Source organism: Etheostoma cragini, chromosome 2 (assembly GCF_013103735.1).
Source record: "Etheostoma cragini isolate CJK2018 chromosome 2, CSU_Ecrag_1.0, whole genome shotgun sequence".
In the NCBI taxonomy this organism is placed as follows: domain Eukaryota; kingdom Metazoa; phylum Chordata; class Actinopteri; order Perciformes; family Percidae; genus Etheostoma; species Etheostoma cragini.
Genome location: NC_048408.1, coordinates 14,218,720 through 14,232,757, shown reverse-complemented (window position 1 = coordinate 14,232,757; position 14,038 = coordinate 14,218,720). Strand labels below are relative to the sequence as shown.

Sequence of the window (14,038 nt, the reverse complement as noted above, 5' to 3'; positions counted from 1 at the left end):
GTAATCCCATCCATAGTATGTTTTGTAAAATATTTAACATTTGATGGATCATCATACACTGTAGCTGTGATTAAGTCCATTTATTACAGTCAACATATTAATATTTTGACATTGCACACATTTGCAGCATGGATTCAAATAGAAAATGGGCAATGTCTCCCACAAAATCAGTAAACAATAACACATAAATCAAAAGAATAAGCAAGTGCAATTTCTTTGGGCTTGGTCATAATGATCCGTTTTCTCAGAGACTCCATCCTCCATCGATGATTTGCTCTGTCCCAGTCACATAGGCAGACTGTGAAGGAGCCAAGAACCATCAGATCACTGGAAATAATTTTACTGCTACAAACAAATCAAAAGCAACTCTGCATGTATAACTAGGGTACTTACAGTTTACTTTGAGGTTAAGCAACTAGCTCTCCTCTCTCTTATCAGAAACCAAAAATAAAGTCTGGAAATCTTTTGATTATTTGAAATTGTGAAAATAAAAAAAAAGTTAATTTACTATCATCTGTAAGTGTTATTTCCCACCATGAAGATCTGAAACATTTAGATGCATTCCTCCCATTGCCAGGAATTTAATTCTGGTGAATCCTTTTTATTTATTGTAAAATAGTTTTATTGGTCTGTGTTAACTCTCACTAGGTTGTAAAACCCATCGACTCTCTAGATTAGAATAGATAGTACATGGACCTCCGCTACGGCCATGCAAGCGCTGCCTGATGTAGTGTACCCAAACACATATTTATGACTAAAGTTCATTATCTGAAAGCACTCACCTCATCTGAGGCCAGGTACACACACAGGTATGCTACCTCTTCAGCTGTGCACATTCTGCCAGTTTTCTGTCTTGCCATGAAATCCTTATAAGCCTGAGAAGTTACAGAAAATGAGAGCGAGAGAGAGAGGAGTTCATTCATTATATCCAATACAAATACATTTCTTCTTGTGGAAACAAAATATGATTTTTCTGGTAAATGCAGGTATTACGGTCAGATTAAGATTGGAGAAATGTATAGCCTACCATACCTGTTCTGGGTCAGGTTGGGCCTGGATCCTACCCCTTAGTGATGGAGTATCAACAGTACCTGAGAAAATTTGAAATAAAAACCTTAACTTTCTTTTCAAACCTTCATTATAACAACACAATTTTACAACAACACAATTAAATATGTCTATATATAGAGAGATACACTTTGACTAATTGTATTAATAAGGAATGATTTTCACAGCAGTTATTTAGACTGGCTTTGAAGAGACAAACTGAATTTAAAAAAAATAGTTTTCAAAGATGTCTACAGTACATTTCATTTATCTATCTCGAACAATCAATGTAGAAAGACAAAACTAAAATTTAAAACTATGAATAGAACAAAACCAAATCAGAAATTAACAAATTTTTTTAAAAAAATGTAAAAAAATATTTAAAAAAGGATTAGTTTGAGAAGGAGCAGGTGGAAGCAAATAGCTTATTTGGTCCTGCCCCTTATTTCACAAAATCATTCAATCACAAAGTCAATAGATATGCAAATACAGCATACTATCTTTCAGGTCTTACAATAAATAATTGTGATCAACGCTAGTAACATAAAATAGTAAAATAAAAAGGACACATGATTTAATGTTGTAGGGTGTTCTAAACTTACCAGGACAAACACAATTACAGCGAATGCCTTGATCAATGAAATCAGCTGCTATAGATTTGGTAAGGCCAATGGCTGCAGCCTTGGAAGTACTATAGACACACCGGTTCACAACACCTGTGTTGAGGAAACACATATGTCACTCACACGCAGAGCAATTATCTGAGCTAAGAGGATTACAATGAACATGGTCAAACTTCAACAACTTATTGTCCCTTTAATTTGGCATATTTGTTCTACAATCATCTACAGTAAAATGTATCTGTGAAAGTGTAAGTACCTTTTATGCTTGATGCAACAGATGCCATGTTAATAATGTTTCCTGACTTCTTTGCCAACATCTAGAATGAAAAAATCCTTTAGGAAGGTGGCATTTAAACAGAACATACAATTATGCAACCGTCTCTATTTTGATTTAACAACTAAATTAGAATTGTGCTACGATGCAAGCAATACATTTCCCCTTTGACATAGTTAGGTGAGTTTGCTACTAAAGCTGGATTAGTGAATGGGCACTGGCCATCATGTCACAGGCTTAGAGTAATACAGCTAATCCAAGCAGACAAAGGATGAGAACAAAAGATAAGCATATGTCACTCAATTTACAACAGCACCTACACCAACAACATGTTGAATAGTGTTAACCATTGGTAAAGTGGGCAAAGGTCACCTTAGGTAGGAAAGCCTTGCTCATGAGGTACATGCTCCGGACGTTCACGTTCATGGTGAAGTCCCAGTCAGCCTCTTCGCAGTCCAAGATGGAGCCGTGGTGCACAAACCTGTATGAAGTAGATGGCATGTACAGTCCCTGACAAAAGTCTTGTCGCTTATCTATTTTGTACAAACACCTGCTATTAACCTGACTTTTAATTAATCAATTGGTGTAAGAAATAGCTCGTATGAAAAGCAAAAACCCTTTAAAACCCGTTTTTTTGATTTTCTGTTTGTTTTTTCACTCAAAAGGAAATGTTGTATTCCTTTAAGTCACATCTTAACTGGTTAGCCTAAGGCATGGTCTAAAAGTTTTATATGCAGATTTTTCCAGACGTCAATGGGAGAAATAAATGGGACGTTTACTTCTGGAACCAAACGTCTCTCGGAGGAGGGACGGGACTGTTGAGCTCCATTGTCCATTAGTTTAGAACTCTGTCCGTTACGCAACTTTACAAAGACAACACAAAATACAGGAAATAAGCATCTCTCAGGACAAACTCTCATGCAACACAAACATTAAAAACATTTCATGTACATTAGAAAGGTACCTACACAGTAAGTCTATTAATTTCACTGGCACACCGTCGGCTGCATTCAAAGCAGTAATCAGTATTAGTGCTGTGGTAAATCAGGATAACACACAGGAAAGAGGGAAAACGTACCCAGCAACATTGAACAGCACATCTACATGGTCATGCTCCTTGGCCAGGGCTTCGACTTGGTCTTTCTTAGTTACATCCACAATCTTGGTCTTTATCCCTGTTGGTGAAGAGAAAAGTAGAGCTTTGATTGTGGAGACAAAATCTGATTTTGAATTTTGTCTTTATTATGTCATTAGTATTTAACATATTATTGCAGGAGATACTTGCTGAAGATGAGGCAGTCACTCCCCTAAATAAACAAAAAAAGTTAAGTACTACATTTATAGACAAAATCACCTTCTTTTCTGACAAGACTGCCTCAAATCTGCAGAATTACACACACATTTACAAGCGGCTGCTTCACAACCTCCATCATTTCCTGCTGGCCAATCAACAGCTCTACAAGAAGCCGTTAGAGGTTGCTTTGATGAATTGCTTCGTTTGGGAACTATCTGATAGGAGGTGTTAGAGAGAAAGAAGATCATTGATCGTTGATCACATCCTATTTCTTTAAACCTGGTCCAATGAGGCAATTTTCTGCAGTACGCCTGCTTCTCAAATGTGTTGCTGACTGCTTACAAACACAGCAGACACAGACTGTCTCAGCCCAGTTCGTGAAATTGTCACATTATTTAATCCATTGATTTGAGTCACGTTAATGGCATTATTTTTGTGTGCTGATTACGAATTTTAAAGTAATTTATTTCAATGGGAAGCTTATTCCGTGATGATAGCACGATTACGGTAGCGAGTAGTATTGAAAAGCCGAAAATCCACACAGGGAGGTTGGTTGTGGTGGTGGACGGCTTAAACAACACAGGACTTTCACCCCGGAGACCGGGCATTGTGTCCTGCGTGTTGCAGTTCCTTTCCCTTTTTATTTTTTTCCCTAACCACAACCGTCCTGTTGCTGTGGCCAGCATTTGGCGTGTCATTTCCCCGTTGTTGCATGCAACAGAGACCGCGGATCATGTCCCTGCGCCCGGGGATCGCCTCCCACGTGTGGCGCTTGATATCCCCGTTGTTGCGTCCCCCAGAGTAGCCCAGTGTCATGGCAATTCGTGAAATGGTCATGTTTGAAAATTGTGACATGTACACAAAATAATAAATCAAACGTACGTGACCATTTCTCACACGTGAGACCGGGTTGCGGCATACCTGTAAAATGCTTATCAGTTGAATTTTCTAAGCACAAATGGACATTTGAAAAAAAACAGAACAATGGGTTTAAATATCAAATTTTCATTTTTTTCCACCTTGGCAAATTTAAAAATTGGATGTTTAAACTTTTTTCCAATTTTCTGTTTTTATTCAGTGGATCCGAAATTTTGAAAAGTACAAAATTGCATCTAAGCTCCAATTAGTCAATACTGCAATGTTTAAAAGTATTATTATTAATCAATTCAGTGTTAATTTCTTTAGCAAAAATGAACAGTAATCCTCTGGTTCCAGCTTCTCAAATAAAGTATTATTAAATCTTTCTATAATAGTAAAAGTATAGAAAATAGGCAGATTATTTGACAATGAAAATAATCATTGGTTTCAGCCCTAAAACAATGTTGACAAACAAGACTTAAAGCTATGGTAATGTATCAAATTCATCTTGTTAAAAGCTACCAAGTAACACAGGTTCATGCCAGATGAAGTAGTGAAAGAATTTGACACCCTGGCTGCATCACACTGGCTACCCAGCAGATGGCAGCCGGACCAGCAAAAATAAATCTTATACCTGGAATGCTGTCCAGCTCTTTCAGCTTCTCTCCATTGATGTCTGTTGCTGTGACTAGAGCGCCCTCCTTTGCAAATGCCTACAAAGTTTAAGAATTTGAGTCAGTGCCCAGAGGTAGCACAATGTCTGCACGTGTCATGGTGTAAAACTTGTAGCCCAGTATTATAGAACAAGTTGAAGTATTTTGGAATGATCCATTATTCACACAAATATAAATAAAGAAAATTTGCTACTGCTGTTTTGCTAATAAGACTTTGAAAATGAAAGCCGGGATCAGTAAGATGCAGACCCGTTTTTCCACTTCTTATCAAATCTGAATGGCCATCCGAATGCACAGTCCCTTCCCATGACTTCAGGCAATAATTAATTGTTGCAGTGCTACATTTGTACCTTAGTCTTTGCAAAGGTACAAAGGTCTGACACAAGATATAACGTACGACAGGATGTCACAAACATAAAAAATCTTTCATTTACATTAGACAAAAACTGGTTGAAATATGTAAAGTCAAAATACACACTGCTATGGCACCACAAGCTATTCAATAAACAATCCCCTCTATGATTATGTAGGAACTATGAGAAGTTCTTATAGCTCATTACTATTGCTGCAGCACGTCCAATCCCCTGCGCGGCAGCTGACAGCACAATCACTTTCCCATCGAGGCGGCCCATAGTGCACCTTCCACTGCTGCTGTGATCAAAACAAAAAACAGAAAAAATTGCACACTGCACAAAAACAACAGGTTCGTTTTTTTAACAATAAAGGCTCTCTTTCTTCTCATGAAAAAATCTCCCGTTGTGCATTCATTTGATATTTACAAATGTGTTCATGAAAGAGTATTTCAGCTGTGAGTTTGCAATAATGAATGAAAGATGTTCACAAAACAAATCCAAATACTGGACCTAAGTACAAAAAACCTTTAGCAGAGATTGCATGGTGTAGTATCAGATTTATATTAATTATTTATTAAGAGTAATCACTGTTAGGGCTGGGCTCGTTCAAAATCTTCCGATACTAATATCGGTACCGATACCGTGACCTGATACGAACAATACTTTTTTTTATACCAATATTAGACATTACGGTACACATCTTTTTGTTTTATTAAAAAGCACATTTTTTTTCACTCCCACGTTTGTCTTTACTTTTCTTGAGTAAGTGCAAGTAAAAAAAAGAAGCAAATATTTTCAGTGCCTTTTTTCTACAGATATATTCTAAATTTGTGCCTGGCATTTTTAATAACTTGTATATGTGTTATAGTTATTATAGCCTCTAATGCAGGTGCAGAGACCTGCAGTGTGATCAAATGCAGGTAAAACAGAAGACGTTGCGGTTATCAGGAGGCAATGCAGCTGTCAGCTTTTGTCCGCATATTGTTCTGCTGTTGATTCGGTCTGTCAATGACCTTGTCCCTGTGTAATAGGTTAAATGATCTCTCTCATACACATACCAGTGAACACACGTACCTGTTTGGGCACTATTATGTCGAGCTTTTGATCTGATTTAATGATGCAACAATGAATGAGAGCTATATATTGAATCCTATTATGTATACATAATGCGATTCAAAAGCAAATATACTTTGTAGGTTTTATTTTGAAATCCCGATGTAGGCTACTTTTTATGTCTGCTGCACTTCACCAAGGCCGTTTGAAAGAGTGCATGTGGTCTAGCTAGTGGCACAGGTTTTTCCAGCAATGTGAGCGCGTGTTCACATTGCTGGAAAAACCTATTACCCATCTGGGCAAATTGGTACCATAAAAAGTATGCCGAAATAGCTACTACAAGTTTCTACTTACAATGTACTCATAAATGTTCAGACAACTATTATTGGATTAGTTTAATACTGAAGAAAACTTAAAACGTGATGATTCTCAGGCAAGTTCCGCTATAAGGAGCGTCTTTATTTCGAGCAGCGTTCAACTGTGGTGTAACGTTAACGTTGGCCATAAACCGTACAGTTCAGAATAAAGACGCACTGATCAATAGTAAAATTAGGCCTAAAGTTTTTCATGGGGACTTTCTGGCGGTTTTTGGCGTTGCATTGAGCTACTTGTTGTTTGTACAAAGAAAATTGAGTATAGGCCTATTTATTCAGCACAAAAGTCTGCACGACCCGTGTTATCATGAATAATACTTTTTGGGCTACTTCATTCACATCGTTCGTTGCATTTCATGGTTCTTTTAACGCACCTACCAACTTTACACTTAATAACTGCAGCACGGTAAAAGCAGGTTGTAGCTAAACACACTGTCACAACCTTCACTGTGGAATTTCTACACTTAACTACAATTAATAGATTGCAAAATCAACTAACTTTACACGCCTAGAAAAAAATCATTTAGGCAACTCACCCTCTGTTCAACTAAGACACAAACCGCAGAGCAGACCAACATGTGACCTTCTGCATGCAATACTATTGGTTCTATACTAGGAAATGTGCCTGACAGCAGTTTGTCTTAAGAAAATAAAATTGAGAGCAAGAGAGTGGTGTCTTCTTCAATGGCAGACAATACTTAACTTAAGTATTAAGCCTCTCTTTAATTAAAATCTGTTTATAGAGGCTTCTTATGATAAATGCAGCAAAGTCTGGTATTAGAGACAAATAATAACTATAACTAGGGTGCTACTGAAAACATTCAGGAGCTCATTTTTCTCCCGTCTCAAGAATAAAACCAACTAGCTTTGGAAAAACCTAGAAATTGATCTTTGAGATCTGCAAAAAGGTGTTCTTTGGTCCAATTTTATCTCTAATTGTTGATGGTTTGTATGTAGAATGTTCTAATTGATTTTAATAATTGGCAGTTGGTGTAAACTAAAATTGTCAATTTTTAATCCAAGTCAGACAATCATCAGCCAATTCCATCGTTTCTAGGGAAAAACAACTCCAGTGCTCATATACAATTGGAGCATGAAAGTTCATTCTTAACCTTGAAGTTTAACATTTAGTTGTCATGGGAACTTCCATCACATCACATGATCTGCACAAGATCTCTGCAGATGGAGTTTGATCAGAAACGTTAAAGATTCCACAACAACTTCTCCAAGTTCTTAAAAGGAGCTCTGTGTAGAATTGAGAGGCATGTAGCCTACAGGTTGAGGTTAGGTTGCAGATTTCACCTCCACTTATCCCTCCCTTTCCAAGTGCAGTGGCCCTTCAGGTAGCATATAACGTGAAATGCCCTCTCTAGAGCCAGTGTTTGGTTTGAAATGTGGGAAGGACAATTGGGCAAGCAAAGTGCCTGCAGCACAGTGACCAAAGAAAATAAAAGGAAATGAAAGGTATTCTTACCCTCATCCTAACCAATCTCTACTCCCCATGCCTAAACCTAGCTATGTCAACCATTCTAGGAAAACCGATTTAGGATCTACCCTCTAGGTGGGCTACTGCAGAAACATGGCGGTGCTCTATGGAAGATATGCAGAGCTCATTCTAAGCTAATATAAACACCACCATTCTCAGTTTTCAGGTGATTATACACATGAAAACATAATTAGGAATTGTATATTTTGTTTCTGCTAATAGAATCCCATGCCTTGCTCCTTTAAAGTGCTCAGAGGAAAAAATGTAGATGTGAACATCTGCCACGACAACAGGGCAAACTCCTATCTGCTGACAGAGATCATGTGATATGATCAAAAGATTGAACATCAAAGCTGCAGAACAGTGACTCGATGGAGCTTGAGATGAATTTGTTTTGTCAAATGCTATTTTAAAGGTCAAGAATGAACTTTGAAGCGCAATGTCTTTTTCTGTTGTTTTGCATCCTAAACTCAAGTGAGCCACCTTCATTTATGAATCTAAATACATCACGCATGGCTTTTACTGAGTCAGTACATCTTCTGCTATTTTATAAATGCCAATTATTTTCCACTCCTATTCTTGAATTATGACACGTACATTTTAGCTTTTTGAACAAACCCTGTGGTCAGAAACCTATTACATGTGGGTTTCATGGCTCTAAATCCATTGGTTTCTGCAATCTTTGATTTCTTAGGATAATGATAAGAATCACATAACTTTGTGAAAAATGTGTTTTTTGAAGTGCAATTTTCAATTTTTGTGTTATTTTTACCCTGCGTTGGTTAGTTTTGTTTTTTGACTTTACATTTAAGGCACAATTTTAAATAATCCGATTAGGACTAAATTGTTTTGACATCATACATAAATACAATCACTTAACATGGTGCACCTGCATGGAAAATGAATGTGCATTCGTCCTACCAGTCCATGCCACAATGACGGGAAATACCGCCAAAGGTTGTCAATGTCTTGTCATGGAAGCAGGTGTATGACCAAAGTGAGCTTTCACATCCAAGGAGTTTTCTCTTGGTGTATTAGGTGCATGCAATAAACATTAAAAAAGGGAATAAACAATAAAGCAAAGTACTGCTACAGTCAAGAATATAAATACAGAATAGATATATTACAATACAAGTGAGGTAAAGGCTCTGGCACACTATTCTGATTAGTCGAGTGCTAGCCCTTGACTAGCGAATCAGTGCACAGGAAACCGGAGCTGACAGGGCAAGTATCTTCTTATTACTTGCCATTGTATTCTCTTCGGTTCAGCGAGTAATGACAACAACGGTCCTTCTTGACTACTATCAGAACTCTCTGATGAAAACAATGACCGACAACAGTGGTTACAAGGTCCGTCATTTCCGGTTTAAAATTTGTGGTAGACAGTACAGATTAGCACTGCCTGCTGTTATGAGACGTATGCTCAAGTTGGTGTCGCTTTGGTATCTTCTGGGACACTTTTTTTTTTTTAACGATTTTGGGGGGGGATTTTCCCTTTATTGCGTAGAGACAGGCGATAGACATTAAAGGGGGGAGAGAGATGGGGGATGACACGCAGCAAAGGGCCAAAGGTTGGATTCAAACCCTGGCTGATGCAGGACTCAGTCAACATGGGGCGAAGGCTTTTACTGGCTGAGCTAGAGGCCACCCCTGAGACACTTTTTTGAAAGCCAACTGATCAGCCCAACTGCCTTTTCTGCTGACGGTTGGTGTGTCAGAGCCTTAAAAATGTAAATAAACTGTTTTTATATTGCGCTTCTCTGCTGTTAACAGCTACTCAAAGCACTTTTACATAGTACAGGAACCATTCACAATTCACACACTGGGAATGAGGCTACCATACAAGGTGCCACCTGCTCAGATAAACATTCACACATCTTTACAGTGATGGCACAGCATCAGGAGTAGTTCAGGATTCAGTTTACGTCCAAATAGGACTGCAGAGCTAGGGTTTTAACCACCAACATTCCGATTGGAAGGCCAATGCTCTACCACCTGAACCACAGCTACCCTGACATGTGAAAAGACAAAACAAATATGTATAATATAACTGTTGAAAGTGAAAAAGGTTACGGCTCTATGGTTTGCACATGGTGTGCAAAAATATTGATCGGGTGATGTGCAAAAGCTCCCAGTTTCTATAATATGTACAAGGGTTAGGGCTAAAAGTCCAGGATCTTTGTTAATGTTACAAGTAGTGACTCTCCTCTGCTTTCCTGTAATTTTCTGGTTATAAACACTCAGCAGATTGTGGCAATATTATGTGACCTGTTAAAAGACTGGGGTTGGTGGAATGATAAAATATGCATGAACAATTCTCCGCTTGCCAAAGGCGAGCCAGTCTGTGACACACCTGAGTGACACTTTAATCAGTGGACAATAACAGGAAAAACAGAGTGAGTGCAAATGTTGATATAAAACATTACAGTTTCTGTTACCCAATCTCAAGTTTATCCTAATACTATACACAATATACCTGCATGTGTTTCATCTGAGTGAGATCATCATTTTATCATCAGAATTCATTTGACTTGTTTCTAAATAGAATTTAAAAAGTCTGTCCCAAGCATCAAAAGACAATGTAATGATCACCCTTTAAAATGTTTCTATTAATTTGTTAAAATCAATAGAATTATTTTTAAGAATCAGTAAAGAAACTGCATTAGAAGGGATTTGTAGCAAACCTTTAATTACTTATTGATTGCGTTGGAGGAGAAAATAAATATGTTTCCCTCACAAGGCTTTATTGTACATACATTAAATGTATGAGTTTATAAGGAATCTATCTAAAAACTATAAATAACACTCAATATGAGGCTGTAACAAGTATTGCCTGAAGGTGGTTCAAAGGTTAAAATACAAGAATCCAGGCAGTTTCTTTTGGGTCTGTGACAGGCAATTTGACAAATCCCCATCTGAAGGTCTGACTCAGTGCTGTGGAATAGGTTTGGCAATGCGAGACTAGTCCTTTGCTAACAAACAATTTAACATAAAATGCTAACCCTTGGGTATCACAGTGCTTGAGTTTTACAGCTCAATGACAAAAATATATGGACCGTGTCAAAATATGGTTAATAATTTGGATTCTGGTAATTATTTGGCAATTATGTTATGGTATTATAATTCTCAATACTGGACTTGTATGCTGTTTGTGTATGTCAAACTAAGCACTACGACTACTAACTCTAAATTGTATTGTGCATATTGAAATAGACATACATATTATTATTTTGAGCGTTTACTTCTATTTTACCCAGTTTCCCTTGTATAGACATGAGATTTTCCATTTCAGATGAATTCAATGAGGTTAAAGAGAACATGTTATGTAAGAGGCAACATGCTTGATGGCTCAGTATCTAGGGTACGGACTCAGCAGGAGCCTTGGACAGAGACGTAAAGAAGAGTTGAGTGCCATAGATTGGCTGGAAAATCCCATCAACAATTTTCAATCTGCCAGAGTTGAATTCTTTCATTGTAGAGTTATGACAACACTGAGTCAAGATTGATTGTTTCTGTTTCTTCTGTTACAGTAAAACTGGCACCCAAATGTCACATAGCCACTGTAAACTATGGGCTTCTTTCAAGTAGTGCCTGGTTATTTGAAATGTGAGAAATGTTGAGTTTGATTCCAGCTTCAAAGATTTCCCTTTCCCAAAGCAGCAAAATATCCCCAGCTTTGATAAATAACCTGTCTAGTCTAGTCTGTTGTTCTAGGCCTTAATATCTTCTCCGCACACTGCCATCTGGCCAGCTATCTTCAAACCAAATATGCAAATCTGCTCCAGTTCTGTGACCACTGAGAGACGAGGATTATATACAGTGTCAGCCCAGAGGTCAGTGAACTATGACTGTGACTGTATGAATCCTGTGAGCAGTTAGATTGGAATAAACTAATGAATTACACCTTTCTTGTATTTACAAAATCTAAAGTGTTTTAGTTTTAAAGTTAAACGAAACATTTGCCGTTGTAGAAAATGCCTATATTTCGCAGTAAAAAAAGAATCCACCCACCTGCACCTCTAAGATCTCTATTAATCATGTTACATAACTTTTGTTTAATCTGCACAAACATAAAGATTTGAATTTGTGGATTTGAGGGAAGTTTCATGCTGTAAATACATTGAAAAACAATATCCAGTTGCAAAGACTTTTTCAATAGAACGTCATTTAAACAATATACATATTTTAAATATGTTGTTGCCGTGGTCAAACCAAATTTGTTGTTATTATTAAATAATGTAATGGATGTGGAAGTCAGGTGACTTGGACAGGTGGAAAAAAGGACTGAGGGCATCTGGAGGACAGGTAGGGAATGACAATGACTAATAAGGTGTCATAATGATGGAGGGACCTGGGAAAGTGGGAATGTGACTGAAGGGAGAGACAGAGATAAACTGTAAAGTGTTAGCAAAAAACTGTATAGTTCTCTGAAAACCCTGCACGCCTAGTCTCGTATTGCCGGACTTTCCTCCACAGCACTAAGGCGTTCCCTTTGTAATATTTGCTAAGATTAGAGGTCTGACAATGGAGTAATCTCACCTTTAAACTCAAATAAATAAGACTATCAGCTTTATTTTTTTGTCCACTATGCCAGAAAGAGCTTTATGTAGTGTGAACCTCATGAAAAGCATATCAACACCTACACAGACCTGGGGTGTGGGTTTGCATGATTGAGAGGGAAATAAGAGCTGCAGTGGCAATAGGCTTTTGTATTCTCTAAAATCTAAAATATTTGTCATTCAGTTTAGCAAATAACTTTTGACATTCACATTTGACCCATTTCTGAGTTGCACAAAATTCCATTAATGAAACTTTACCAGTGAGGTTTTGTTTTGAGTCCTTGGTAAAATGTGCACTGCTTATAAAAACCCTTTGATGTTATTAAATAATTGCAGTTTCTTCATTAAATTTTCCTGTCACAATCAACAGACAGACTTCTCCTCAGCAGCAAGAAATTCTCCTCTCCTAATGCTGTCAACACTTACTAAGGCTTAAGGCAAATCTGCATAATTTCAAGTCTAACTAGCTAATTAATGAACTTGACAATCACACTATAAAGGCAGCACCCAGGGAGGAAGAGTAGTCCATATTTGGAAACAGCCCTGCATAGTGATGATGGCAGACCAACCTTTCCCTATCGTTCATGGAGCACAAGATAAAAAAAGTGAAACAGAACAGTAAGATAAGAGTTAATTAAAACACCAAGTTAATTAAGCCCCAGTTAAATAAAAAATAGGTATAGGCATTTTATTCATAGATCTCTCTCTCTCTCTCTCTCTCTCTCTCTGTCTATCATATATATATATGTATAGTTCAATGACAGAGATACATTTGGTTTTCACATCAACAGTGGCAATTATTGTCTACATGTCAACTGTGGATGGGAGAAAACACTTCAAACAAGCCATCCTAGCAACAGTGAGCAATGTCTGAAATGTATGAATGTAGATAATGGAAAGCAGAGAGTGGACATCATTTCTCTTGTGTGCTTAAGCAGAAGTTTGGGCACACGCTACTCTTAGTTTTTGAAAGGAGAAAAAGACTTGTGATGGTGATCTTAGAACAATCACTGCAACATCAGTTTGCAATGTACTATGACTTGATGGCACTTGTCCAATATGTGATTTAAAATCCATTTACCTGGCTCCTGGTACTGAGTGCTGAAAACCTATACAGCCAAAACTCTTTAAAACAGAAACAGCACATCTTGAAATTCAAAGTTCCATGAGCTTGTGGGACTTTGTAGAAATCCCTCAAGATGCTTTGAATGCATTGCATTTGTAGGACGCCTGTACTCTTGACCATTTCTTCCGCAATAAAAAAAGGAGAAAACAAAGAAGAATGAATTTGTAAGGAAGAACAAATAGTGGCAACTGCAGCCTTCAAACCGGTTAATTCCTCAGCAGAAACAGTTGCAAAAACACTATCTATACTATATATTATACTATAGTAAGATTCATACATGACGTAAGGGCACACAGAACCCTTTAAAAATGCTGTCA

At 37.5% G+C, this 14,038-nt stretch overlaps 1 protein-coding gene across 2 annotated transcripts; it reads right to left on the bottom strand.

Annotated features, from left to right (window-relative positions):
* Nucleotides 1-61: 61 nt before the first annotated feature.
* Nucleotides 62-7,183, bottom strand: bdh2 (3-hydroxybutyrate dehydrogenase, type 2). Of its 2 annotated transcripts, none has more exons than XM_034890369.1 (10): nucleotides 7,087-7,183; nucleotides 5,331-5,421; nucleotides 4,731-4,809; nucleotides 3,023-3,119; nucleotides 2,317-2,425; nucleotides 1,927-1,987; nucleotides 1,650-1,763; nucleotides 1,033-1,091; nucleotides 783-875; nucleotides 62-298 (listed from the first exon to the last, which is right to left on the bottom strand). In XM_034890369.1, exons 2-10 carry the CDS (start codon nucleotides 5,400-5,402, stop codon nucleotides 245-247), a joined length of 738 nt encoding a protein of 245 aa, XP_034746260.1. In that variant the 5' UTR covers nucleotides 5,403-5,421; nucleotides 7,087-7,183; the 3' UTR covers nucleotides 62-244. The 2 variants fall into 2 exon arrangements, with proteins under 2 accessions (XP_034746260.1, XP_034746270.1); XM_034890379.1 differs by having other exon boundaries at nucleotides 5,331-5,426; nucleotides 7,088-7,145.
* Nucleotides 7,184-14,038: the final 6,855 nt, after the last annotated feature.